The following is a 26,675-nucleotide window of genomic DNA, read 5'->3' as shown; positions in this document are numbered from 1 at the left end:
CTTATGAATGATTTGTTACTTCGGAATTGCCCAAGTGAGTGAAGGTATTCATAAGGTTGGTTGGTGTCTTTCCATTTTCCACCTGTGAAACAATCACTGTCATTTATAACACACAGTCAGCTGATTCTGTCAATGTGTCATTTTCATGTTTTGCTCCTATCATTGTAATTGTACAATTTCATCATGTATGGAAGTCTACAACTGTATCTCTGTCATTTAGATATATAATTGCTGTTATAGAAGACTCAAGGGAGAACGACATTCCATACGTGTCGGTGATTTAAGGTAACATTGCTGCAGTAGGGCATTCATGCATAAACATAAAAACTCATTGTATCTCACAGAACATTACTTTACACGGGTTGGTTCAACACTATTTGCCAACTACAATGCTTCATCTCACCCCACAAAGTGGCAGCATTCCAATATACTGTTAACAGAGCAGTCCAGCTACCGCTCTCTGAAATTAAACTCGAGCAAGGAATGGAAACAATGAAACAGTCAGTCATTGAAAATAACCAGAGCTGCTCATCAGGAGACACATTGAAACACTGAACAACGGTGAGACACTCGCAGCATAAAAAATACATAGAGAATAACATAACCCACACATTCCCATTCCTCATCAATATTTCATATCAAAGTGTCATTGCCTTTAAATGCATAGGCATTTCGCACCACTAACAGGACTGGCCAGCAGTTACCTCATAGCGGCAAGACAAGAAACCCACTACACCATAGGGGTGTGTACAAAATGTAATGATTGTATTGTGTTTGTTTCTACATACCGCAGGCAGGTAAAACATTATCACTAAAAAACACGAAATACGACACGTTAGAAGTAGTGACCCACCTGCAAGGAACAAAATACTCTGTTAATAAGACAAGTATCAATATTCTACATATTCATCCCAAAGTCAAATGTTCTAAATATAAAAACGCCAAAGCAAACAATCCAAGACCATCATATATGACAACATTTGCAAATGCAATACTATTGTCTTCTTTTTCTAACAGTAGCCTACATTATTAACCTTGGTCGTGGACACACACCCCCCCCCCCCCTCCCCCACTTGCTCGCGCGCACGCACGTTGCCATCTTTGCTTATTTATGTGTATAAAAGTATGTGTATGTTATGTAAACTTGACAGTGAAAGAAACTGTTACCACTGGAAACCTTTACATTCACAGTTCTGTTCATCTTTACAACCAAAGACCTACACTATATTTTGAGACTTTTACCAATATAATCTACCTGATGATGAACATTTAAAACACTGAAATTTGTTTATAGTATATGTACCTTTTTTTGCCAAAAAGGTCAGATGAGATTCAAAGAAGCAGTTGTGCAAAAACTAATGTATTTGAGAGGTGAACAACAAGTTCATGTAATGAAACATAAAGACTTGTTTTAAATTAATTAATATTAATTGTAATATTATTACTGAACTAGAGATTTTTGATAAGTTATCTTTTGTCTTCAAGCTGAAATTTTTGTAACAGTTTGCTCAGATAATACAGTCCTCTTTCATTTACATCCCTTTTCTTCAGCCGAAGGAAGAGCAGAAATCAGCTGAGAACGAGGTGCCAGTAGAAGTGACACAGAAGGAGTGTGCTGAAGACCAGAGGCAGGATGTATCTTGTGAAGCTGGAATCCCCCCACCCCCACCCCCACCGAGTGCAGATGTCCAGCCGCCTACAGTTGTCACGGAGTCGTGTGTGTGACAGGAGGAGGACTTCGTTTTTCCTCACATCACACTGCTGGCATCGTTTCCCTGTTTCACATTAAACATAAGTTTCTATAAGCAGAAGACACTTGTACAATCTGCTTCGAGGCTGCTGTGAGGACTTTTATGTGGGCCTGAAATTGCTCTGTTAAACAGGGAAACAAACCATTACACCTAAACCGTTACTCGTCATCGGTTATCGTGTTATAGGCTTCTCATTACGTGGCATATTTGCTTTAATGGCAGTTACCTCACTGAATTCCAAAGTACAACTATCATGAAGTTCTATTTTAGATGCCTCTCAAAAGTAATACTGAATGCATATCATGATGTATTTTCAAGTGTAATATTCCTATTGCACAGTTGTTTATATTTCAAGATCTGTATATGATGTAGTGCAGTTACAGACTTTTGTAAGTATGAAAATGATACAAAGTAAACATTTAGTTTGGAATACAGAGGAGATTCTTTAACAATGTTTCAGGTCATTATAGAGATGCTACTTGAACATGGATCATATTCCACAGTTTGTTTTGATATTTGTACTGCAGAGAAAAAGCTCTTCAGCTAATACATTAAGATCAGATTAATTGTGGCTTTCTAAAATTTATTCATTTTTTTTTAAAAGCATGTCAGCCATTTGTAAATTGAAGCAGAAAATCAATTTAGAGGCGCTAAAATGTTAGCAGTTGAGCTGGTGACTTACTTAAGGTAATTTCTTGGTGCAGTTTATGGATGGCTGGTTTACATGTTCTGAAATTAGCAGTGTGTTTGGAGATACTTGCACCAATATTGATGCACTTCATCCATAAAAAAATTAGTTCAGACAAGAATTATTACCTTCATTTTGTTAACTTTTTAATCAATTTATAACATACTGATGGAATGCCGAAGATTTTTTTGTAGATTTTATAAACAATGCAGACAAATGTGACTTAGTCGAGTAACTGAAACCATAACCACCTATCAGAAACTGATGCAACAGTTGTGTACTGGAATTTTCAACTATCTGTTATTGTGATTAAGTTACCCTTGGGAGGGGGGGGGGGGGGGTAGCAAGTGAGAGAAAGAGAGAGATTATAATTCAGAAACGTGGATTGAAAAAAAAAAAAATAGGAAGATGATGCAAGTGATGGCAGCTAACCGAAGATGTATCGAAATTAACCAAATGCTGTTGCATTTGTATTTCTGTAAGGGAATTTGTTTATGGTGTCAGGTATTTTGTAATGAGGACATTAATGTATCTTTCTTAGAAATTTTTTTTTGTGTTACAGATTTTTATTTTTGCAATAAGAGGCATATGTTTTGTTTTACATACATGTAGCAAGAAATGTAATTTATTGTCGATTACAAGTTTTGTCAATGTCAATAAACAGAAACTTTATTACCTGGTATAGTATACCTCATATTATCAAAAATTTCAGAAATTTTCATGGAAAGTGTATTAATATTTCTCAGCATTCATATAAAATACTGATTATTTGTTTTACATGTTTGAAATACTTGGTGTTGTTTACATATTTATATTATCAGTTGCACTTAAATTGTCATGGGTGAAATTACACATATTTAAAAAGAAGTCCTTGACTAAAGTAATGTAGCTTAAGACAAAAAATCAGCTCTCCCACATTAAAAAAAGAAAGAAAGAAAAAAAAATACATTGGCCTACACAAAATCTGCACTCCCCCCTGCCACCTCCCAAGAAGGAGGGTGATACAAGCTTTGAAGAAAAGTAATTAATACCACCTCTCCTACCCCTCAGCCCCATTCTTCTTATCCTCCTGATCAATATTCTTTTATCTCCACATCTTGTGCACAAGATCTGATAACTCATTGTTTTCTTCCACTTGGTACTGTACTCCAGTTTCACATCAATATAAGTAGTTCTGTTGTCCAACAATTTTTCTGCAGTTACTTTGCAACAAGTACACATTCATTTATAATTTAAAATGGCATATGATCATAAGACATTTCACAGAATTTAACTGTAATGTCTATTACGTAAAACACAACACAGTATTACACATGTGCAATCAGAAACACCATTCTCCCCTACCTTTTCATGGGGCTCTGAATGTGACAGTTACTTTGTAAGTTCTACATAGCCAAGCAAGATAATGAGTTCTTTTGTTTTGCAAATGAACATCCCTTCCTTGTGAGAAAGAGAGGAAAAAATGGAAACAAAATTTGTGGGAATAGAAAAAATGAAGGGTGAGTCACAATTGAGAGAAATAGATGGGAGAGTCATGACAGTAGGCTTAAAATGTTTTTCAGTGGTCTTTTGGTTGGATAATTGCACATTGATGGCAAATAAATTATGTATCAATTCCTGAACGATATCTTTTAACATTTCAGTGTGTCACGTCCTTTAATTCACAACTCTTGAAAAATGAAATTGAATACTAAGAGATTGACATTTTCTGTCCCTGTTTTTATGACATTACATTTTTTGTACACACTTATTATTTTTCTTTGCTTGGTCATGAAACTCAACATTATGTGCCATTTAGACCTTTAAAGTGAACAAGTAGTATGTTTGCATCAGAGACATATTTATTTCTCCCCAATTTGTGTAGAGAAGTGTATAATTTATTGTTGATTCTGAAATAGTGAACACTTCTGGCAACTGGAACCTGTAATGAAACCACATGTTTGTTGTCATTAGTCATTCTGGAAACACGACACTGGCAGATCTGTGCTCATGAACTTCACGGTGTACAGTAGAGATATCTAAGCTGCCCTCTTTTCTTATCCTAACAATCTGGTATGGTTCATGTCATCAACAAAACTGATGTTTCACTTACTGGAGCACAGTCAGCCAAAATTTTCTATAATTTTTCTGTGTATTATTGTGTTGTGATGAGATGTTGGGCATAGTTGGCCGAATGATGTAAATATTTGTAAATAAATGTAAAAAGACATGTAATTAATTTGCTGATGATACCAGTTAGTAATTACTGATTTATTTCTTAGTGTGAGCTATACATTTTGCGTTCCATGGTGATTGCATCCAAAGTATTATACAACTAGTATCAGCTTGTGATATACGTTATTTGCCTCTCAGTTTTTGGTATAATTAGATGAGACATGCTCATATGCCATCAAATTGCATCACCTAATTAATTGATGTATCAGTCTCCCATCACACACTTGCATATAATTTTGGCACTTGATGCTGCAATCGTCTTATGACATGTAACATTCCAAGCCAGTTGGACATAAATGTAAAATGTCAGAGAAAAAATTTATTTCTTTTAGAACACTACTTATCCTTATCATCTCATTGACTTGCACCAGATAATTTGACATTCTGCTACTTCCAGCAGCATGATTACCACTGACTGTTTGTTCCACAACAATATTAGTCCTCATAGTTCATAGGCATACTGCAATATCCCTTGTCTCTATCTTTAAAGTTTTTTGTGGACTGTGTCTACACCATCTTTTATTTCACGTTTTATCTGCATCTTACAATGCACACTATTTAAAACACATTATATGGTTTTGCTTTCTAATTAACACATTGCTTTCATTTTTGCCCAAGCATCCGTTTCCACGATAATCAACCAGCTGTTTGAGACATTGATATTATTGCATTACTTCTTAGCTTACTAGTGAAGAGAAATTTACAATTTTGTAAACTGTTCATTCAGTAATTCATGATTTTCTTTACCGAGTGAGGTGGCGCAGTGGTTAGACACTGGACTCGCATTTGGGAGGACGACGGTTCAATCCCGCGTCCGGCCATCCTGATTTAGGTTTTCCGTGATTTCCCTAAATCACTCCAGGAAAATGCCGGGATGGTTCCTCTGAAAGGGCACGGCCGACTTCCTTCCCCATCCTTCCTAATCTGATGAGACTGATGACCACACTGTCTGGTCTCCTTTCCCAAACAAACCAACCAACCGTGATTTTCTTTAATTTTTTGCAGTCAAAGTGGAAATGTAATGCGCAGGCTTTTAGCTGTTGTCTTCCTTTGCTCTTTTGCACCTTTATGGCCCTATCTTCTGATTATTTGTCACTAGACCTGAATTGTTCTTCCTGGTGTTTTTCCCACACACATTGCACCTATGACATCATGTACTTCTTTAGTGTGTTCCTGTGCTATTTTAGTGAGCTACTGTGTATTTGCTTCACTTTATGCAAACCTATTTCTCTGCTACAAATTTAATTGCTTCATCCCCTCGTTTCCTTGTAATACTGTGTAATTGTTGAGGGTTCCTGAAGATAACACTGTTTTGTGAATCTATGTTTGCACATTAGTAGTTGGCATTTACCACTGATACCCTTCTTCCCTTTTTCCTGCAGGAGATAGTATTTGACATCAACTGAAGCGTAACAGTGTGCTGGACAGTTCTCCCCCTTCCTGTGTTTTCAGAATTCATTCCTGACCCAGTAAAGGCCCAAGTGACACAAGCTGCTGCTTGTGGGTTCAAGCTGAGAGGGCTGCCAGTGGCACCATAGCTTTTAAAAATCTTACACAGGACATACTGCAGTTAGTAGTGAAAACTGACATGGGTGAAAGTGTAGGAGGGAAAAGGGACACCAAATGGTAAGTTGCTTGTGTGGAAAAATGTTCTTGAACCGGTCCTGTTCATTCTATTACCGAAACTGCAAACACTCATTGCTGGCAGCTTAATACAACTGCACAATTTTAATACGTCAAGCCAGCATTGCTTACAATCTATCATTTTTTAAGTTTATATTGGGTACTGTATTAAGTTTTCATTGTTTGCAAAGTGACTGTCCCTTCGCAGATGGCAAAGCTTGTTCAACACTGTCAGTTGAACAGAAGAGGACAATTGAACACTATAAATTAGAAAGGGTCTAAGCGCCAAAAATAACGAACTGATAAAGGTTGATAAACATATTTTATTTCAATAGAAGATTAGTCAATAGAAAATGGAATATATTTTGTGACAGACAATTTGTATGAATGTGTTATGGAAGAAAATAATCAAGAAAATTCACTGTTCCAATAGAAAAATCTATTTGAAAAGGGGTATATGTACCATTTTGACTAACATATACAAAGGCCTTATCTCCAAACACCCTTGCAATCATTGTCCATATTTACAGCAAGATAAGGACGTTTCGCCCTAATAGACGTTATTAATATTTCTAGATCGTGTGGTGCAGACATCTTAATGACATGCTTCCTCTTCTCAATTATAGCAAAGTCACGGTTGCAAGAAAGAAACAAAAGACTGTTATCAACAAACTTATGACTGATTTTATTCAAGCAACCTTTTGCAGAAGAGTAATAACCATCATCTTACTTTTGTTTTGTACGATACAATTATCAGTCTAAATTACCAGCTTTCTCTTATTGGAGGTAAGAAGGGAAATAGCTTTTAGCATTGAGGAATTAATTTCCTTGTCACCACATCCAGTAACTCTCTTATTTCAAAGACACATGTATGCATATTCAGTGTCACAGAGATGAACACACCATGTTCAGTATCACTAACATGAATACAAATACTGAAACAGGACAGTTGACAGTAGCAGAGCATCTCAAAATGTGTCAGTAAAGGGATATAAAATACCTTCTGTAAATTGGCTGTGATCACACGTGTACCAGTACTAGGTGTCTGTGACAAAATTCTATCTTCATGTAATGCAGTCATTCCCTTTTCTGGTGACACTCAAGGGCTGCTTTGTGTTGGGTGTTGCTTGGGTCACACTTAAAATTTGGCATGCAGTAAGTCACAAGTACTAAAAGTATCCAGTCTGATCAGTCCAAATGTCAAATTAGGAAAATTCTTGAATGTGTGAGCATATTATTGTAATTTTCATACCTGAGTATTGGACAGTAAAATATTTAAATAGCCTCGAGTCATTCAAATCTGGACTTAATCACTGATTGCTCTCTATTTTAATGATTTTCTTTTACAGGAAAAGATTTGATGTGTTCACATATTTGCTTCCTCACTTCCTGTGAATACATTCTTGGTGCACTGTGTTGTCCCCTGTTATCAACATAAATGTATTCTCCTTTTTATCTTGCAAGACTTAGATATGTTGTGATGCAGTAAAAAAAAAAAAAAAACTAAAAAATTTTACGATGGACTTGTACATGACTATCGTTACCATCTGGAACAGTGTAGTAGCTTGTATTCGTAGGAGATTTTCTGTGGGACATCGTCATATTTTCCATGCCATCTTCTCTTTACAACACCTAGCTGCATATGACCAAGAAGAAATGTTTTCTGTTGCTCCAATGTGCATTTGTAGAAATCCAAAAACAATTGTTGGTTGAATTCGTCTGACAAAGCATAACATTCTTCGTTACACTTGTAGTAGTAGTAGTAGTGTTGTTGTTGTTACCTGATTGCAAGATTGAAAATACAGATGTAGGTTATGGTAGAGGTATAAATATAACTTTCACTTACATGAGCTTTTGAAGGCTGTTTTGCTGGCACATCTTTCTGTCTGGAGTTTTTGTAGGTTTGTCCACTGTTCCTTAGTCTCTTCCTTTCCCTGGAAACACTTTCAGAACATCTCTTTCTCCTTTTTAGAATGTTAACATCACCACTGGAAGACATTTTGTACTACATGCAGTAAACACAGTGCTACAAGCTGGTGAGAACAAGCAGGGGTTGAACCCTTACTTGCTAACTGTACCACTGGAGATACAGCACCTGCCATATTCTGAGGACATTAAAAACTGTACAAAAAACATTGAAGCCATAAACCCTTTATAAAAGTATCCTGCATGAAACATTGATCTTTTTAAACCACCTAACTTGCATTTGCTTGCTTTGACATATAGACCCTTTCTATTCAATTGTCAATTGGTGAAATTGATTCCAAACCAAAGAAAACTGTACCATTAAGTGCAATGACATTTTTGTTAAGTGGATTACAATATAAATTGCAAATATAGCAGTGTTTTTAAAATATTGATTCTTCTGTACTTACATACATCTTTAATTTTTTATATGCAGTTATGTAAGGCTGTATTTTCAAGACAGTTGTCAGTTTAAGTGTAACTCCATCAAGAATACTGTCATATGTCATTAGCAGATCTATTTAGCCATCTGGAAACTAATTTGTTAAACTAACCAGTGGCATAACTTCCTGCCAGATCTTTGTCTCCACTTAGGACCATTACTTTCACAAAGCAATTTCATGTTCATATTGTACAGTGTTGTATAGAAAAATATTAAAAGATAAGTGTGTAATTTTCAGAAAACATCAACATGAATATGCTTGCTTACAGAGTAAGATGTGTACATTGAAAACTAAATGTGTGTAATTTCATCAGAAATGCCATTCATTGAAACATTTAATCAAAAGAACATTTTTATGGCGAAGGAAACTCTTTACAACATTACAGTTAGCTACTAATGTAACTTGACTGTTTGAAAGAGTTAAACAGATTAAATGTAGACTCATAGGTTCTATTTATTTTTGCATATGTGATAGAAAAATTTATCTGTTGTTGCTGTGCTGCTACTTTGATTAAAACTGATGTCATGATGGTCTATATTTGTGTATACTGTTTCTCCCTAGAGGCTCAACATGTACAGGGAATTAATGTCAGATCCGTAGAAATAGGAAAAATTATCAAATGATGTGTGAGAAAGTGGGAAAAGCAGCTGAAGTGCCACCTTAATAATAATTATTAAAAAGACACTTGCGAGAGTATCTTTGCTTCCGACTGTATGTTATCTATGTCAAAAATTTAAAATTGGTGTGTAATGTAAGATAAACTGTGATTCTGAACATGAGAAAAATGTAACTTGGACTATAAAAGTGTGTTCATTTGCACTATTACCAAACATGAAATGTGCCTTGTGAGTCCTAATAAATAGTTATCAGCTCATGATATGCCTGGCCTTTTTTCAAATCTTCGGAAAAGAAATTAGAACTTCTTATGCATGTCTAAAGCAGAAATAATTGGTTTCAGACAAAGTGTCTGCTTACTTGCTCCTGATTGTGGTGTCATTTGTTAAAGAATGCTTATTTTTAGTTTCTTGCAGTTCACTTTGTCCCATTGTTCCTGATCTTGCCCTGACTCCATATCTCCATGTGATATAAGGAAGATGCCTTATGCCCGTTTTATAGGAAATGTTTATACAAATATATCAATAATAAATATATGATTACAAATAAACTGTGTGTTTCGTGAAAGGTTCACTTGTTCTTTATCCACATAGAGCATAAGAGTTAATGGGAAAAAGAATGTAACCATGTGAAGAAGTATTTGTAGACTTGGATGTTTCCGGTTTATTAACTACCATGTCTTTATGTACTGTATTATTCACTCTAAATTTTGTAAATTCAGATTGACCAACTTTTACCTTTATGAAGGGGGCAAACCACATTTGGAGGCAGTTTGACACAGATTTTTTGGGATTTTTTTTTAATGGGGAGAATTAATTAGAATTTAATCAAATTTTGACATCATTTCATTCATATTTCGAACAATTAGCCAAAAATAACAAAGTTGTGCTGTGATGCCCGCTGAAAGTCACGAGTATAGTTCTCCAATTGCATGCAGTGTAGCCATTCCGATTTACATCTGAAATCAAAAAGTTTTTGATTTTACATTAATAAGTTATTTTCTAAGAATATGAGCCTCAATACAGGTGAAAAATGATGAAAATTAAAAATTTTGCAGGCATTGTAACAATTTACTTCGATTTTCACAATTTTTTGTCTAATTATGCAAAGAAATATACCCTTAAAATCATGGTATCATCTCAAAAGTGGGTTCATATAATTTGTAATTTTTGTAAAGATTTCATAGTGATCGGTTCTGTACTTTTTGAGTTGGACTGCATGCAAATGTGAAAAAGTCATTTCGAGATAAATGTATTTGAAAAATAAATTCTTGGAAACTAGAATTTCAAGGAAGTTAACAATGAAGTAAAGTGCTTACCAATTAATCTGCGATTCCAGCACCATATAGTAATCCTCCTCCTTCATCATAGGCTTCGTTTTGTGCTTGCAGCAATGCATTCCGAGCTTTCCGATCTTCCGTCGATTCCAATGAACTACATCGATTCTGCCGGTGCACATGCTGGTTATCCATTTGTTCGGCATAAATGGGGTTTTGCATGCCTACTACAATTCCTGTCTCATTCATGACCATCAGAAGGGATGAATTTCTTTCATTGAGTAAGCCCGCTGCTGAATACAATGCCAATTCAACGGCTTTTAGTCCAGAGTACAAGTGTTTAGGAGCTAATCGCCAAATAGTGGAATTAAAACTTTCATTCGCATTTTGTGTGTGGGCCACCTAAACATCCCTCCAGTAATTCATCTTAATATATTGGAAGAACTTCCTTCCGTACGTTGGGGTGCAATGGGGTAGGGTGCGGCTCATGTTCCATTCCAAGGGCTGTTCGTTGCTGCCACTCACACCAGCTGCCTTCTCCCTCTGGGCAATACTCATGTCGAGGATTTAATCCGTAGAAATCATATGATAGTATGTCACCATAATTGATTTTTCCCCTTGTTGCACACTATCTATGTGTCTTGTAATTGCTAGTCCATAATAAGCACTGAGCTCTTTCACTAATGACTCTGTGAGTTTACCTTTTCCAGTCAAGCCTACCTGAGGTATTTCTCCGCCCCATCTGTGCTTGATCCTGGACCCAATGTGCACTTGGTTCTAAGCTCATAAAATCTAAACGAATACAAATTTCGCTTTGAAATTTTGACAGCATCCTCTTGGACAGTTAACGATTTATGCAATAACAAAAAATCAGATTTTTTGAACCTCCTAAATTGAAGAGATAAAAGAAATTATTCAGATAGTGAAGGGAGACGAAAATTTAATAGTCATGGGTGACTGGAATTCGATAGTAGGAAAAGGAAGAGAAGGAAATGTAGTAGGTGAATATGGATTGGGGGGAAGAAATGAAAGAGGAAGCCGCCTGGTAGAATTTTGCACAGAGCATAACTTAATCATAGCTAATACTTGGTTCAAGAATCATAAAAGAAGATTGTATACATGGAAGAACCCTGGCAATACTGACAGGTTTCAGACAGATTATATAATGGTAAGACAGTGATTTAGGAACCAGGTTTTAAATTGTAAGCCATTTCCAGGGGCAGATGTGGACTCTGACCACAATCTGTTGGTTATGAACTGTAGATTAAAACTGAAGAAACTGCAAAAAGGTGGGAATTTAAGGAGATGGGACCTGGATAAACTGACTAAACCAGAGGTTGTACAGAGTTTCAGGGAGAGCATAAGGGAACAATTGACAGGAATGGGGGAAAGAAATACAGTAGAAGAAGAATGGGTAGCTCTGAGGGATGAAGTAGTGAAGGCAGCAGACGATCAAGTAGGTAAAAAGACGAGGGCTAATAGAAATCCTTGGGTAACAGAAGAAATATTGAATTTAATTGATGAAAGGAGAAAATATAAAAATGCAGTAAATGAATCAGGCAAAAAGGAATAAAAACGTCTCAAAATGAGATCGACAGGAAGTGCAAAATGGCTAAGCAGGGATGGCTAGAGGACAAATGTAAGGATGTAGAGGCTTGTCTCACTAGGGGTAAGATAGATACTGCCTACAGGAAAATTAAAGAGACCTTTGGAGAAAAGAGAGCCACTTGCAAGAATATCAAGAGCTCAGATGGAAACCCAGTTCTAAGCAAAGAAGGGAAAGCAGAAAGGTGGAAGGAGTACATAGAAAGTCTATACAAGGGCGATGTACTTGAGGGCAATATTATGGAAATGGAAGAGGATGTAGATGAAGATGAAATGGGAGATACGATACTGCGCGAAGAGTTCGACAGAGCACTGAAAGACCTAAGTCGGAACAAGGCCCCGGGAGTAGACAACATTCCATTAGAACTACTGACAGCCTTGGGAGAGCCAGTCCTGACAAAACTCTACCATCTGGTGAGCAAAATGTATGAGACAGGCGAAATACCTTCAGACTTCAAGAAGAATATAATAATTCCAATCCCAAAGAAAGCAGGTGTTTATAGATGTGAAAATTACCAAACTATCCGTTTAATAAGTCACGGCTGCAAAATACTAATGTGAATTCTTTACAGACGAATGGAAAAACTGGTAGAAGCCGACCTCGGGGAAGATCAGTTTGGATTCCGTAGAAATATTGGAACACGTGAGGCAATACTGACCCTACGATTGACCTAGATTAAGAAAGGGCAAACCTACGTTTCTAGCATTTGTAGACTTAGAGAAAGCTTTTGACAATGTTGACTGGAATACTCTCTTTCAAATACTGAAGATGGCAGGGGTAAAATACAGGGAGCGAAAGGCTATTTACAATTTGTACAGAAACCAGATGGCAATCATAAGCGTCGAGGGGCATGAAAGGGAAGCAGTGGTAGGGAACGGAGTGAGACAGGGTTCTAGCCTATACCCGATGTTATTAAATTTGTATATTGAGCAAGCAGTAAAGGAAACAAAAGAAAAATTCCAAGTAGGTATTAAAATCCATGGAGAAGAAATTAAAACTTTGAGGTTTGCCGATGACATTGTAATTCTGACAGACACAGCAAAGGACTTGGAAGAGCAGTTGAATGAAATGGACAGTGTCATGAAAGGAAGGTATAAGATGAACATCAACAAAAGCAAAACGAGGATAATGGAATGTAGTTGAATTAAATCGGGTGATGCTGTGGGAATTAAATTAGGAAATGAGACACTTAAAGTAATAAAGGAGTTTTGCTATTTGGGGAATAAAATAACTGATAATGGTCGAAGTAGAGAGGATATAAAATGTAGACTGGCAATGACAAGGAAAGCATTTTTGAAGAAGAGAAATTTGTTTACATCGAGTATAGATTTAAGTGTCAGGAAGTCGTTTCTGAAAGTATTTGTATGGAGTGTAGTCATGTATGGAAGTGAAACATAGACGGTAAGTGGTTTGGACAAGAAGAGAATAGAAGCTTTCGAAATGTGGTGCTACAGAAGAATGCTGAAGATTAGATGAGTAGATCACATAACTAATTAGGAGGTATTGAATAGAATTGGGGAGAAGAGGAGTTTGTGGCACAACTTGATTAGAAGAAGGGATCGGTTGGTAGGACATGTTCTGAGGCATCAAGGGATCACCAATTTAGTATTGGAGGGCAGCGTGGAGGGTAAAAATCGTAGAGGGAGATCTAGAGATGAATATACTAAGCAGATTCAGAAGGATGTAGGCTGCAGGACGTACTGGGAGATGAGGCAGCTTGCACAGGATAGAGTAGCATGGAGAGCTGCATCAAACCAGTCTCAGGATTGAAGACCACACCAACAACAACAACAACAATAGTAACACAGTAGCTTGAAGTTCAGTGCTCCACTGTGGTCTTATCTTTCATATTGTGTGTCTATCATCTCTGGTAAAACTTTTTGTGACCATAGTCATTTAAAATATTTCATATTTTTTACTGGCTTGAACACTGGTTCCCATTGCTGTCAGCAGACAGGCTTTGAGTGTGCAACAAGAGATTATATTGTAGTAGCCTTGTTTATTACATATAATTAGGTATTCGCAACAGATCCCCCAGTCAGAACTTTGTCTCCTACCTTCCTAACTTCACAGATGTTCTCTGGTGTTCCTCGCAGGGTATTGCAGAGAAATAGCTTAGCTACAGCCTAGGGGTTTGTTTCAGAGGGAATTGTCATTCTGCAGTGCAGTGAAAATTCATTCTGGAGTTAAAAAGACAAAAATAAAGTTTGGTATGTACAGTTAGCACGTCCGCCAGCACCACTTACCGTTACCTTACCCACACTTCCTCTTCTCATGGCTGTCCTATTGACAGAAAAGTCCATGGCATGGCCCGTCCCTCTCTTCTCTACCCAGCAACATTTCACTTGCAGCCAAGTGTCACTACAGGCCCAAATCTGTTTGGTTCATTGTGGGTTCTACATTACATTAGGCATATCAGATGAGATCATTGATTACTTAAGCCTTCCCTGTACCCATACTTTCCTTCCTTCAGCCATATCTGCCACATATGTGGGCCACCATCTGTGCTTCTTAGTTTCTACCCCAGCAGCCTCTTCTGTTGAAAGTTGAGACACATGCTCCCACATTCTCGTACTCTACCAATGGAAAAACCTACTTTACTCAAGATAGAGCCTTTTATTCACTGTCAAGTGACGTACCTTCTCTTCTTTGCCTCTTACGCACAAATCAGACTGAATGGATGTAGACAAAGTATCTGCAGTCAAGATACCCACCACCTAGTTGCTGAGTGTGCATCTACAGCATGGCTCACAAGGCCTGATGCCTGTTACATCATGTGACTCATCTGGGCCACCCACCAGTATCCATCAGTTTCAAGATTAGGAAGTTGCTCTGCCACCAGCTGCTCTGTATTCAGTATACAACTGCCTTCCACCTGTACCTCCCTCTTAGTTATATTCCTCTAGTGATCAGACTCCACACTCCTTCAATTTACATTTTTTAGCCTTAGCTTACCTTCTCCCTCCCTCTCTGGTAGTTGTCCAACCTGTTGCCTAATTACTTCACTTACACTTCCTTTTTGCTCTACTCATCATCTTCAGACATACAAGTTGTTCCCCCTTGTCAGTTCACTAGTTTTTGATACGTTCTGTGTTGCTTGTATATTATTTTTGCATCTGTTCTTTTATTTCATATTTGACATTTCACTGGTGCAGTGCTTCCTAATCTATAATACTTGATCTCACAATCTTAAAGTAGCTCTTCTCCTGGTTCCTAGTTCTTGGTTTCCTTCCACCATATGTGTCAATCTTAAACTGTTAGTTTAAGTGAACTGCCTTTTCCTCTGCCGCACACTTCACGATGGTTTGCACAGTGGTTATGTAGATGTAATGGAGTGGGGCTCAAATTACTAACTAGCTATCCATGTTTGGGTTTTCCATGGTTGTCCTAATCACTTAAAGTAATTGCTGGGATGGTTCCCTTAAAAGGAACATGCCCTGTTTCCTTCCCTATCCTTGTCCTCTTCAAGCTTGTGCATCATCTTGTAATTTTCCACTTTGAAGAGTGTAAGTAAATTCAAATTTTATACAGAAATACACTGTACTGGTTCTCCTGATTAATACTTGTACTTTTATCCCAACATATAACATTGCAACAGTTAATAACAGGAAACCCTACTTGTTCATTTAGTTCGATGTCAAACAATAGACCTTGACAATACACTAGTTCGATGTCAAACAATAGACCCTGACAATACACAAACAAATGAACGATTTTGCAGTTCTGTGGACTTCTTTTTTTGTTTCCTGTGACTTCATCAGCATAGTCACAGCATGCTCCTTGCACAATGGCGCTCCTTGCTACTCCACAAGCTGGGATGCCGAATCATGGAAAAAATCGAAGGCCCTCGGGATACTGCAACTCGGGCCACCTTAAAGATTTGTGGTGTCCATCTGTATTGTTTCACATCCTGAAAAAAATAACAAAAACCTCCAAGCATCTTAAATATTCAACTAATAAATGTTTCCAACTACTGGGATCATAATTTGTCTTCTAGGTAGAGGCAAGGCTACACACTCTTCCTGAGTGAAATAGCTGTGTTAGCTGAATCTTCCATCGGTTCTTGGTAGAATGACATTATAATAAATGAAAAGTGCTAGTTTGCTTTTGTTCTATAATATTAAGAAATGAAATGATCTTATGGCATTTATTGGCTGGGATATCCCCTTCGGGATTCAGCTACCGTCCTGCAAGTCTTTTTAGTTGACACCACTTCAGCGACTTGCGTGTCAATGATGATGAGGGACACGCAACACACAGTCCCCTGTCAGGAATCGAACCCGGGGCCCCTTGCGTGGTAGGTGGTAACGCTACCACTGTGCTACGGAGGCGGACTGTTGTACACTATTACTTTTATTGTGTTAACAGGTTTTTGGCTTACAAGACCATCTTCAGACAGTTACTGAGTATTGTCACCAAATAAGTTACAGTGTTTGTAAACAACATTGGAAGAGAAGTTACATGTCTAGATTGAACTAGAGACATACAGCAAATAACATAATTTGGTGACAATACTCAGTTAATGGTTAAAGATGGCTTTGTAAGTGGAAAACTGGTTAACACAATAAAAGTACTACTGTAGAACAAAAGATATAAATGTGCATTTATATCAGTATTTCTATGCTCTTCACTTTTGCATTAATATATTGACTTTACATCTTCATTTAGTGTTGGCTGTATTATTTATTCCAAATTTTGTATCAAGAAAACATCAGTTCCTTTTATGATTAAACGTTAGGTCCAGAAGGTACTTAGGTCTTGCTGTATACTGGGCGATTGTATGAAATCAGGTTAGAGTATATGGGCCAGAGAAAGGTTTGTGCACTAGAGCTGTTGAATGTGGGAAGGTGGAGGACAGAATAATTGGCATGTTGGGGAAGTGTGAAAGGAAACATTAGATTAGGAATGTTAGAACCCAAGAAAGAAATAATAAAAGAAAGTAGAGATGCCGAATACAGGTACATTCCTCACCGTCCACCCTATACTCCATCTCTACGGGGTACTTCCCTGGTAGACCGAAGGATTAAGATGTTCATCAGTCCTACAGAATGGTCACCACCAGCTTCACCCCCACAGGCCCCAAAAATTGGTTCTAACACTACTTTTGAAAGTAGAAAAGAAATAGCAGTTTCTTTGTGATATGAGTACTACACCACAAATAGGAATTATCAGCCATTTACATCTGTTTCTCAGTCTTAAATCAGGGTAACAGATAAGCTCCATTAATCTACAATAAGGATGTATTAAACAGTTCCATCTCCAATGATCTCATTCTTGATGTGACATTAATCCCTAATATTCCTTCCATCTCAAACAGTTATACTCTGAGCTTTATTACTTGTACTAAGTTAACTAAGTCAAGCTAATCTCCTTAATCTCTTTCTGCTTTTAAGTATATAACTCTCTTCCCTTCCTACTATTCGTGTGTGTTGAGGTAAACTTAAATCTTAACTTAATAGTTTAAGGGAAAGATAGATTGCTATCTACCATAAAAATGACACGTCAAGCTGCAGACAGGCACAACTAAAAGACACTTGCATATTAATTTTGGCCAAAGCCTTTGTCAGAAAAAAACACACACTAATACTCATTTAAACAAGGAAGCACAGCTTACAAACACATGACCGCCATCTCCAGCAGCTTGGACCAGAGTTTGTGCTTGATTGTATGAATGAATGTGTCTGTGTTTCTTTTTCTGATGAAGGCTGTGGCCGAAAGGTAATTTGTCTTTTAGTTGTGCCTCTCTGCAACTTAACACGTATTTACGGTAAGTAGCAATCTGTCCTTTCTTTACATTGTTGATATTCCAACCTGGAGATTCCATTGTTTAAGTCTAACTTATTGTGAACAAATACCTGATTGCTTGGTTTCTTTCCTTTCCATCTCATAAGTACCCCACTCACAGCAACCAAAATTTTCCCTGATTTCATTACGTATAACTGTGGAATTATTTTTTTATGCTTGTACTAAATTATCAAAACTAAGTCCAATTTGTGCGGTGATGGCTATTTATGTTATTTTTCATCTCTAGACTGGATGTTAACATGTCATCCAATTTAATGTACACCTCGATAACTGAGTGGTCAGTGCGATGGAATGCCAAGCAAAGGGTCGCGGGTTCGATTCCTGGCTGGGTTGGAGATTTTCTCTGCTCAGGGACTGAGTGTTGTGTTGTATTCATCATCATATTATCCCTGTTGTTGTTGTGGTCTTCAGTCCTGAGATTGGTTTGATGCAGCTCTCCATGCTACTCTATCCTGTGCAAGCTTCTTCATCTCCCAGTACCTACTGCAACATACATCCTTCTGAATCTGCTTAGTGTATTCATCTCTTGGTCTCCCTCTACGATTTTTACCCTCCACGCTGCCCTCCAATGCTAAATTTGTGATCCCTTGATGCCTCAAAACATGTCCTACCAACCGATCCCTTCTTCTAGTCAAGTTGTGCCACAAAGTTCTCTTCTCCCCAATCCTATTCAATACCTCCTCATTAGTTACGTGATCTACCCACCTTATCTTCAGCATTCTTCTGTAGCACCACATTTTGAAAGCTTCTATTCTCTTCTTGTCCATACTAGTTATCGTTCATGTTTCACTTCCATACATGGCTACACTCCATACAAATACTTTCAGAAACAACTTCCTGACACTTAAATCTATACTCGATGTTAACAAATTTCTCTTCTTCAGAAACAATTTCCTTGCCACTGCCAGTCTACATTTTATATCCTCTCTACTTCGACCATCATCAGTTATTTTGCTCCCCAAATAGCAAAACTCCTTTACTACTTTAAGTGTCTCATTTCCTAATCTAATTCCCTCAGCATCACCCGACTTAATTCGACTACATTCCATTATCCTCGTTTTGGTTTTGTTGATGTTCATCTTATATCCTCCTTTCAAGACACTGTCCATTCCGTTCAACTGCTCTTCCAAGTCCTTTGCTGTCTCTGACAGAATTACAATGTCATCAGCGAACCTCAAAGTTTTTACTTCTTCTCCATGAATTTTAATACCTACTCCGAATTTTTCTTTAGTTTCCTTTACTGCTTGCTCGATATACAGATTGAATAACATCGGGGAGAGGCTACAACCCTGTCTCACTCCTTTCCCAACCACTGCTTCCCTTTCATGCCCCTCGACTCTTATAACTGCCATCTGGTTTCTGTACAAATTGTAAATAGCCTTTCGCTCCCTGTATTTTACCCGTGCCACCTTTAGAATGTGAGAGAGAGTATTCCAATCAACATTGTCAAAAGCTTTCTCTAAGTCTACAAATGCTAGAAACGTAGGTTTGCCTTTTCTTAATCTTTCTTCTAAGATAAGTCGTAAGGTTAGTATTGCCTCACGTGTTCCAACATTTCCCTATTGACAAGCAACTCACTGGAGTTGCGTCAACTGGGAAGACTTGCACCAGGTGACCAGCCTAAATGACAGGAGGCCCTAGCTACACGACATTTCATTTCATTTCAACCAATTTTGATCTAAATCAAATACTTTCCACCTTTCCTTTCTTTCTCTTCTCAATATGAATTTGCTAACATCCATCTCTGCAGCTTATAAAAGTGATTATGGAATTACATTCTTCTTAACTTCTACAATTTACACCATACAATTATCACTTCAAAGTACAAACTACAAGTAAAACATAAGTAATGCTGTTGTGAACTTGAGCTGTCTTCCTATCAAAATACCAGACTAAGGTGGCCCTTGCTTCATTATTCACACAGAAAATAGTGAGAATAGCTATGTGAGAAGAGCTATTTCTCTGTCGTAACTGACTTACTTATTTGATTGTATGGCTCTAGAGATGTACACTGAAGAGTCAAAGAAACTAGTACACCTGCCTAATATCATGTAGGGCCCCCACGAGCAAGCACAAGTGCCGCAACACGATTTGGCGTGGAGTCAACTAATGTTGGAAGTAGTGCTGGAGGGAATTGACACCATGAATCCTGCAGGGCTGGCCATAAATTTGTAAGAGTACAAGAGGGTGGAGATCTCTTCTGAACAGCACGTTGCAAGGCATCCAGATATGCTCAATAATGTTCATGTCTGGGGAGTCTGGTGGCCAGTGGAAGTGTTTAACCCATTAAGTCCCAAATTAATTTTTTTAATTGAATTTTTTATTCCTGAATTATAATGTACATAGTGTATGAACCACAATAAGTACAAAAATAGCCAAAGAATATTTATACATTTTGACGGAATGGCCATCCTCAAAATAGGACACTGGGATCTAACTGTATCATATAGCATACTAAACTGTATTCAAGTCTTAACTATTTATTTCATGTGAAATGTTACACAACACTTCACACACAGTGTTACATGGCATTTAACACAATATGTTTCTGGTTTCCCGCTGCATTTAGCTCTTACACATCATCTTTGCATGCTTCTTTTGTCAATCATATGACCAAATCCATCGAACCTGATATCTGGTATCACTCTCAACTGACTTGATGGGTATTCCATTGGACATACAATATTCGGTCTTCCAGTGTCCAATTTCAGGTATGTAACTGTAACAGCACGTCTGAAATCCAGTAAATCCAGTGCATTTTTTCCCACGTACTAGTCTGTAAAAGAACCAGACATTACGAGGGCCATTCTTCGATTTACTTCTGGAAACTTGGGATGTACTTGGCAGTGAAGTTTTACATACAGTTTCTTTGTTATTCTCTGATGCAACATAATGTAATTCAATAGCCCCTGGCACATCTGAGACTGCCATGGTTCCAATAACATCGTCTGGACCTTCTTCTTCATTGGTCATGTAGTCTACTTCAGGAGGACATACGGTGATATCAGTATGGTCCTGATCATCTGACACCACATTATAGAATGCGTCACTGTTTATTATTTCTTCATTAGTGAGGTATCTATTTCATCTGAAGCCATTATAATCTATCTAAAATGAAATGAAATAAAGTGTAATAAAATAAAGTGAAATGAAAGAATAATACATTATCACAAACTACAGAAAAAGGAATGTGTAAATACCTCTGTCCATCTGGAACTGTATTATTTACTTATGGGTACGTATTCATAAATATACTTACATAATACAATGTAAATTTCAAAGTAACTTCATATCCTGTAATATATATTTATAAAAGAGGGGTCGTTACTTACCTCAGCAACAAAATCTGGTAAAATTACCACGTTCTAAAAAGAAAATACATCCGCAGTAGCAGAGTTTCATATTCGAACGTGCAGCAATACAAATAACTGAAATGATAACACCAAGTCCCAGTGTCCTATTTCGAGTACACCAAATTTTATAACAATGGAAAACAATGAATATAACTCCAATTGAGCTAACAATGCAAGTAGTTTAAAAGACACATTGTTGACTATAAATAATCACAAAAAGATCTTTGCCACATATTTCAAATATTACTAAATTGTCGACAAATTAAATACCTGTAATAACCAAAAGTGTGCCGTAGTATTCAATAATCAATTAATGGTAGGATTTATTGCTTTTAATTTCCTGTAAGCATACATTTGTTATAAAAAACATCAACAAATGACGTAGAACAGTAATAGCTGCAAATTAATAATTTATTGTGTATTTATAAATAAATATGTGCTCTGTCCTCAAAATAGGACACTGGTACTTAATGGGTTAAACTCGGAAGAGTGTTCCTGGCGCCACTCTTTAGCAATTCTGGATGTGTGGGGTGTCGCATTGTCCTGCTGGAATTGCCCAAGTCTGTCAGAATGCACAATGGACATGAATGGATGCAGGTGATCAGACAGAACACTTAGGTATGTGTCACCGGTCAAGTCATATCTAGACGCATCAGGGGTCCGATATCACTCCAACTGCACACACCCCACACCATTACAGAGCCTCCACCAGCTTGAACAGTCCCCTGCTGACATGCAGGGTCCACGGATTCATGAGGTCATCTCCATATACTTAGATGTCCATCTGCTCGATACAATTTGAAATGAGATTCGTCCGACTAGGCAACATGTTTGCAGTCATCAACAGTCCAATGTCAGTGTTGACGGGCCCAGGTGAGGCATTAAGCTTTGCATCATGCAGTTATCAAGGATACATGAGTAGGCCTACAGCTCCAAAAGCCCATATTGATTGATTATGTTTCGTTGAAAGGTTCACATGCTGACATTTGTGGATGGTCCAGCTTCGAAATCTGCAACAGTTTGCAGAAGGGTTGAACTTCCGTCAGGTTTAACGATTCTGTTCAGTGGTCATTGGTCCCATTCTTGTAGGATCTTCCTGATATTCAAGGTACACTCATGAAATGGTCATACAGGAAAATCCCCACTTCATTGCTACCTCAGAAATGCTGTATCCCATTCCTCGTACACTGACTATAACACAACGTTCAGACTCACTTAAATCTTGATAACCTGCCATTGTAGGAGCAGTAACTGATCTAACAACTGCGCCAGACACTTGTTGTCTTATATAGCCTTTGCTGACCGCAGTGCCCTATTCTGCCTGTTTATGTACCTCTGTATTTGAATATGTATGCCTGTACCAGTTTCTTTGGTGTTTCAATGTATGTCACTAAACACTAAACATGCAATGTAAGGAATGTGTGGCATATGAGTTGCGCAGCAAGTAGTTCCATTCACACAACTAGGTACGAGCTGCCTCTGTGCCATAAGCAGTGTTGTTATAAAATTAAACTACTTTAGTAAAGTTGACAAGTTAATGCTCAGAAATGGCTTCATATGCACAATAAAGTAAAATTCCTTCAATACAACAAAAGTATAATTAAAAAAAGGATTTTCAAGTTATTGTTTGGTGTGCATTTTCAACTTCTCACGGCGTAATGAATAATCCATTAAATTTCGGGCATGCAGCCACGCAAATAAAATTTCCTCTACTGATATTTCGGCCGCGTATCGTCCGGCCATCTTCAGAACGAGTCACAAGACTGTCTTGTGACTCGCTCTGAAGATGGCCGGACGATACGCGGCTGAAATATCAGTAGAGGAAATTTTATTTGCTTGGCTGCATGCCCGAAATTTAATGGATTATTGTTGTTTATTTTTGATTACTTGCACTTATAATCAACAAAAAATGCATTTGAGATTGTAAAGCTCTGTTAATGTTTTTCTGGTTTACTTTAAATTATTTTTGCAGCTCTCGGACTGTCTGACTTGAGTATGGGCGCCTTACATCCCCAACATGCTTCGTCACACAATAAACCTGACCATGTCCCTAGTAAGACCACGCATCTCTTAGACTTCCAAATAGTAAAGTTATTTAGTTAAAAAATGAAAAATTTCACTCTGAAATAATAACAGTACAAGTCAAAATTGCACTGTTTTATTGTCCCTTTAGCATGTAACACACTTCCTGAACAATGTATAAGGCATCCAGTCTCATGTTAAACATTTATGCTTGTTTCACATTCACAGTACCATCAATATGTTTCTCCATGAAAATTACTGATTCACATACACTTCAATATTCCAACCAGAAATCTCATAACTAATCCTGAATGCCTTTCTGCAAAATAACTTACCTATTCAGACACTTCTCTCCTACAAACCAACATAACACTTTCAACTCTTAAGTATCTTTCTACCAAATTCTTCATACTGATTATCTATGACACAGCAGAGTGCAACCGCTCCGTGTAGAGGCCGAATAATGACTCTTCTTGCTCACACCAAGCAAGCATGACCACTAGTGCAGGGGCAATGTTGCCATTATATAGCAAGACAGTGGCCCCCCCAGAGAAAAAGTGCACACAGCCTTGAAAGTTCCAGAAGCCAACGATAAGTAATCTGTACAAATTGATATGTTGCAACATCAAAGATAGCAGTACTCCTTACTATCCCCAACAGGATTGTTTCAAAAATACAAGCAAAAAGTTTTTTTGAAAATCCAAAAAAAGAACATAGAAATCCTCCAGACATTATGACCCAGCAACAGGTATCTCTAACTATGCTGCACATTGAAGACTTATGAGAATAGGGTATTGTTTACAAATGAATGGTTCTTTCTCTTTTATTTTAAACTTACAAACGTATTCCTCGATAATACCATGTTTATTGGTCACCACCACGTTATATGTTCATCTTGTAGCTGAATCTTTTGTTCCATTGTTAATATGTTACATTCCTATGGTCTTAATTTTATGCTTTCTGGTAATTTGTCCTCTGCTTTATTCTGTTCCTCCACTATGATGGTATTAGTGATAGCAGCTAAATGAACACATTTCATTGGGTGTTTTTCTTGCTTGAAGGTGACTGAATTATTCTTGAAAGTCACTCTATATGTATGGTCTTCTTTCCCTAAATACGAATCTTGTTAAAATCTAGTGACACTTTATTGTCAAGTAACCAATCTAAACCTAGAAGTACAACTACATTAAAATTGGATACCACTAATATCATTTGATGAAAAGTAAAGGTGTGATAAGTAGCCTCATTTATTCCTTTATTTGCTTGCCTTTACTGTCTATTATACCCACAACATAAACTCCCATTACCAGCAGCATCGGGCACAAATGTTTATTTCTTTTTGCTAGCATTAATTCCCGCAATATTAAAGATATTTCACTACCTGAGTGCGAATGAAGGTCTACTTGCATCCCAAAAATTATACCAGACGCTATCAGTTTTATTTATTCTTCTTCGTCCTTATTACTCTCTTCTTCCAGTATCATTTTCATGTCAAAACTAGAAGACTGACCCCTCCTACATTTTCTATAGGAGGGCCTATTGTTCTACGGTTATGTCCTGGAGCCTGGCCCTTGCTCCAGGACAAACACTGTTTTCTGATGAAGGGTGTGTAAACAGTCTGTCTGTCATTATATTCGGCCTTACATTTCTCATACTGTTAGCATTAAACACTTTACTTCTGTTGTAATTTTTATTATTCATCTTACCAGTTTTTTCTTTTAACCTTGGAATACTTAGTGTCATTCTTTCTTTGGAAATGAGTTGGATATCTGTTTCCACTGTTATTCTCATATCACAAGGTTTCCTCTTGATTGTAGTCCCCTCATTCTTTATTCATAGTGTTAATCCTCCTATGAAAGTCATTTATTCACTTACACTTGACCATCCCCAGTACCATATTTCTTCTCTCATACAGTGCCAAGCAAAGTGGTGCAGTGGTTAGCACACTGGACTCTCATTCTGGGGGACGAGGGTTCAAATGTGTCTGTCCACCCTGATTTAGCTTTTCCCTGATTTCCGTAAATTGCTCCAGGTAAATGCTGGGATGGCTCCTCTGAAAGGGCACGTCAGAGTTCTTTCCCCATACTTGAAACAATCTTGGCCTGTTCACAATCCCTAATGACCTCAATGTCAACAGAATGTTAAGTCTTAACATCCTTCCTTCACTTTATTAAATGGAAGGTTAATATAAGCACCAACACTTTTATGAAATGATTCTTCTCTATAGGATCACTTAATTATTTGGATCTTGTCAGGTGCCACTATATTTGCTTCTTATAGCTAACCCTGTAATATCTAGGTTCTAGTACCTCAAGCATTAGCTTTTCTTGAGTACTGGTCAACCAATACTACTTTTGGAATCTAACCTGAAAATTACTCAAAGAAGAGAATTATTTTGAAAGGGCTGTTCTCCACTTGACAGCATCATTTTCTACGTAACTGAGCACAAAACCAAGTTGTTTGGAGTCATCCCAACTTTTGGGCAAGGATTTAGAAAATATCCTCAAGAAGTAAGGAGGGTGAACAACCCCCTCCAATTTAAATTTACGAAACTGGGTAAATGTATACCACTTTTGATAAGTCTTTAATCTCTTTGTATAAACCTCATCTTTTATTTTTACCAGTTCATCGCACAACTTTCTGAACTCCACCTCCGTTCTTTCTGTGTAGGCTGGGGAATCATGTGTACTGACAGATTATTCAACCTTTCCTTGGACTTTTAGTTCAGTTAATTCACCAACAAGCTTCTCCAAAGTTGCAAAGGAGCAAAGATTGCTATTCTGTGAGAATCTTTGCTTTTCTAAAACATTTATCTGTACGGTATTAAGTCTCTATATCAGTATTGTATGAGGGTTGGAATTTAAATAGTGGCAACTATTTATTCACAACCGATACAAAAGAGTTATATGTTTGCACCTGTTACTGCCCTTCAAAGTAGTCACCAGTGTTGCGTAGAACCCTTTGCCAGTGATGTGGAAGGCTCAGTATACCATTAGCAGAGCCTGTTCTATCGATGGTGCGAATGGAGCGGTCTAAAGTTATGGTGTCTCTTGTGTATAACTGTGATGATGTTATCCTGATGCATTACATTCCTCCATGGCAGACCGTAATGTACAGTATTACTGTTCGTTTTTGGAGCATCACCTACGACCAGCTTTGTGAAAGAAGCAGTTACACTTTCTGCGCAACCTGCCCACCACTTTGCACGACAATGTGCAGGCGCATCCAGCGCAAGCTGTGGCTGTTCTGTTTGGTCGATGGGACTGGGAAGTACTGTACCATCTACCATACTCCCTTGTAACTTTGATTTGATG

The 26,675-nt window shown here is 37.5% G+C and overlaps 1 protein-coding gene across 4 annotated transcripts in view; it reads left to right on the top strand.

Annotated features, from left to right (window-relative positions):
• Nucleotides 1-9,561, top strand: part of LOC126458256 (ubiquitin carboxyl-terminal hydrolase 31) — a 359,092-nt gene extending 349,531 nt beyond the window's left edge. For 3 of the 4 annotated variants that reach the window (XM_050095171.1, XM_050095174.1, XM_050095173.1), the window contains exon 12: nt 1,552-9,561. In XM_050095171.1, coding sequence (XP_049951128.1) covers nt 1,552-1,725 — 174 coding nt within the window. In that variant the 3' untranslated portion in view covers nt 1,726-9,561. The remainder of the gene's footprint in view (nt 1-1,551) is intronic. The other variant, XM_050095172.1, reaches the window with a different exon arrangement.
• The last annotated feature ends 17,114 nt before the right edge of the window (nt 9,562-26,675 follow it).

Source organism: Schistocerca serialis, chromosome 2 (assembly GCF_023864345.2).
Source record: "Schistocerca serialis cubense isolate TAMUIC-IGC-003099 chromosome 2, iqSchSeri2.2, whole genome shotgun sequence".
In the NCBI taxonomy this organism is placed as follows: Eukaryota; Metazoa; Arthropoda; class Insecta; order Orthoptera; family Acrididae; genus Schistocerca; species Schistocerca serialis.
This window is presented reverse-complemented; position numbering and strand designations above follow the sequence as displayed.